General features: G+C 44.0%; 1 protein-coding gene across 1 annotated transcript in view; it reads left to right on the top strand.

Annotated features, from left to right (window-relative positions):
- LOC108242522 (photoreceptor outer segment membrane glycoprotein 2-like) overlaps positions 1–1,542 on the top strand; it is an 8,914-nt gene extending 7,372 nt beyond the window's left edge. The window contains exon 4 of the mRNA XM_017427393.3: positions 457–1,542. Coding sequence (XP_017282882.1) covers positions 457–753 — 297 coding nt within the window. The 3' untranslated portion in view covers positions 754–1,542. The remainder of the gene's footprint in view (positions 1–456) is intronic.
- The last annotated feature ends 1,397 nt before the right edge of the window (positions 1,543–2,939 follow it).

Genomic DNA, 2,939 nt, shown 5'->3' with positions numbered 1-2,939 from the left:
ACCTGAGAACCTGAGAACCTGAGAACCTGAGGACCTGAGAACCTGAGGACCTGAGAACCAGGGTTGGGAACCTCCAATAAAGTTCAAATCCTGAACTTCCAGATGTTTTGTTGGAATCTTATAAATAATCTGATGTATGAGCTGTGTCGGCCCTCATAGTGTTTGCTGTGAATGACTCTCAGCTGCCGCCACACTGAAGATCAGCTGTAACTGCAGACGTACATCCAGTAATTACTTCCTGAAATGTCCTCCTGTGGTTCATGACAGATCCTGTCTGACTTTCTGATCTGTAAATATATTTTACATCCTGTTGATTTCTTTACCCACAATGCACCTGGGTGTCTTAGAGCTCGATTAGTGATTGAAACGTGTTTAATAGAATTTGTAGCAAACAAAAGTCCCTGTTCACAGCTGATGATCAGCCGACGCCACACTGAGCAGAATCTTCTCTTCCAGCTGCTGGTTCTGACCGGAGTTCGGTACCTGCAGACGGCCATGGAGAACGTGATCCGGCTGGGGGACCCGGACTCGGAGTCAGACGGCTGGATCCTTGAGAAAAGTCTGGCAGAAACGGCCTGCTACAACTTCGACATCATCAAGAACCTGGGGAAGTGCTACCAGGTGGACGACGACCCCAACATCAATGTCCCGACGGCGGCGGCTGAGCAGGAGGTGCCGTCCCAGCAGGTCCAGGTCCAGGTCCAGGACCAGGTCCAGGTCCAGGTCCAGGACCAGGACCAGGGGACCAGCTAACACCCAGACTGCAGCCACTTCTGGAACTCAGCTCCAGATGCAGGAGGAGGAGAACCTGCTTCATCCTGAGGAGAACAAACAAAAGAACTTCAAGTCCAGCTGATGGATCCTAAAAGTTCTGCCTTCAGAAAAGAATTAAATGAACTTAAAACGTTTGTTTTTTTAAAGAATGTGAATTTTATACTGAGAGAAACAACAGAGGACAACCCCAGATTTGTTCTGGTTGCTAACCGTGCTTTATAAAAACGTTTAACGTCTGTCAGAAGGTGCTTCCAGTCTGATGATCCCTGAAGAGAAGTTTCCCAACCTGACGCACCAGAGAGAGATAAAACCTGGTGACTCAGCTGCATATAGAGCCGTTTCAGGCTGTTTGAATCTGCAGACGGTGAAAATGATCTCTGCTCCACTGAGACCAACAATCAGAATCGGGTTCAGTTTGTTCAGATGACGATCCAGATCTGACACCAGATTACAAACTGAAAATTTAAATATAAAACAAAATCAGGATTAAATCTTGATGCCTTTTCTTTCTGATATTTATGTTCTTGCTTTTTACTTCAGAATTTTGCTGTTTTTACTTTAAACTTGAGCTTAAAGAAACTTAGTTTCTGAAACAGTTTGAAACCATTTTGGTCTGTTTAGACGTAAACAGGAGTGATCTAGTTTAGCAGCCAGGCTGTTGTTGTTTTTGCTGTTTCTCGTTGTGATTTTTTCCTTAATAAACATCACATTTCTTCTGATGTTTCACATCGAAGTGTCTGTTTGAAGAAATGTTTAAATATGGATCAGTTTTCCTCACCTGAACATATCGGAGTGGCAACCAGGATTTAAATCTTTAATAAACTCCCTTAATGGTCCCCTTATTGTGTCCTTTAACCTAGAAAACATCAGAACATCATTTATTAAAGAAGATAATTAAACACAAATAAATCCTTGCAGCTATAAGATCAAAGCAAACTCTTTATGACTTTAATGTTGTCGCTCTGAGATTCACATAAATAAACTCTGGAAGAGAAGGATGAACATCTGTCCTGTTAGGTGTGAAATATAAACAGTAAAATATGAACGGTGTCAGGGAAACGCAGCCCCCGGGTTCCTACAGATCCTGCAAATAAAAACAGATATCATACATTTAGTTGGACTTTAATTTAGCAGCTGAAGCTTTCTGAATGTTCTTTAAACTACGACAGAAGATCTGTCAGAAACATCCAACCTGTCAGGTGTGAAGAGACACCAGGAGGCTGCAGAAACACCTCAGCTCCTCACATGGAGACAAAGCAAACTCCACCTGGAGGCCATTTTCACTCAGGACAGTGATTAATGACTGCATATCGCCCGCCACCTATCATATCAGACTCATCCTGGCTGTGGCAGCCATCTTGAATGAAGTTGGCCCCTAAAAGTTAACAGTTAGTAGATGTTCATCCAAAGAATAACTCCTGAAAGTTTCATTAAAATCCATTCAGTGGTTCATGAGATATTTTGCTAACAGACAGACTGAAGTTTCCTTTAAACTACATGTCGGTGCTGAATTTGTCCACTGGGGGGCGCCAGAGATTTAAAGATTCACTGAACAGTCAGTCCTGCTGATCATCCAACATATTTATTCCACTTTTCCTTTCAGCTCAGGACTCGGAGTTTCTGTAGTTCAGGTGAATAAAAACATGGAAACGACGCGTTTTATGTTTCTCTGAGTGACATTAGCAGCTTCTGCACGTGCTCAGTCTGCACTGCCTTCATCCTGTCTGACAAGCAGGGAGACGGTTGCCAAGGAAACAGACACGTGGTCCTCAGTGCCCCAGATTACTCTGCCCTCACCCCCTCTTTCTTTCCTTTGTTCCCTTCTCCCCCTCCTTCACTTTATTTCTTTGTTATTGCCTCATTCAGGCCCTCCATCCTTCCTCTCCTCCTCTTCCTCAGCTCAGAGGGATAATGTTTCTGTCTGCATAAATTTAATGAAATGTTCAGGAAGTAATCCCTGGATGTTCCTCTCCAGCTGATTGACTTGTGTAGTCAGTCCAGTTCAAGGTGACCACGACAGCTGAGTGAACACTAAAATGGCCGCTCGTCAGTCGAACCTGCAGACACTGAGCTCAGATCAGTCGTGGTAGTAGCTGAGAGTCGTTCACAACATACTCTGTTGAAAGCCAGCGGGTGACATGCATTTCTTCGAGGAATGCTCGCCC

This window comes from Kryptolebias marmoratus, linkage group LG19 (assembly GCF_001649575.2).
Source record: "Kryptolebias marmoratus isolate JLee-2015 linkage group LG19, ASM164957v2, whole genome shotgun sequence".
Lineage (NCBI taxonomy): Eukaryota > Metazoa > Chordata > Actinopteri > Cyprinodontiformes > Rivulidae > Kryptolebias > Kryptolebias marmoratus.
Note: the sequence above shows the minus strand (reverse complement) of the source record. Positions and strands in the feature narration are given on the sequence as shown.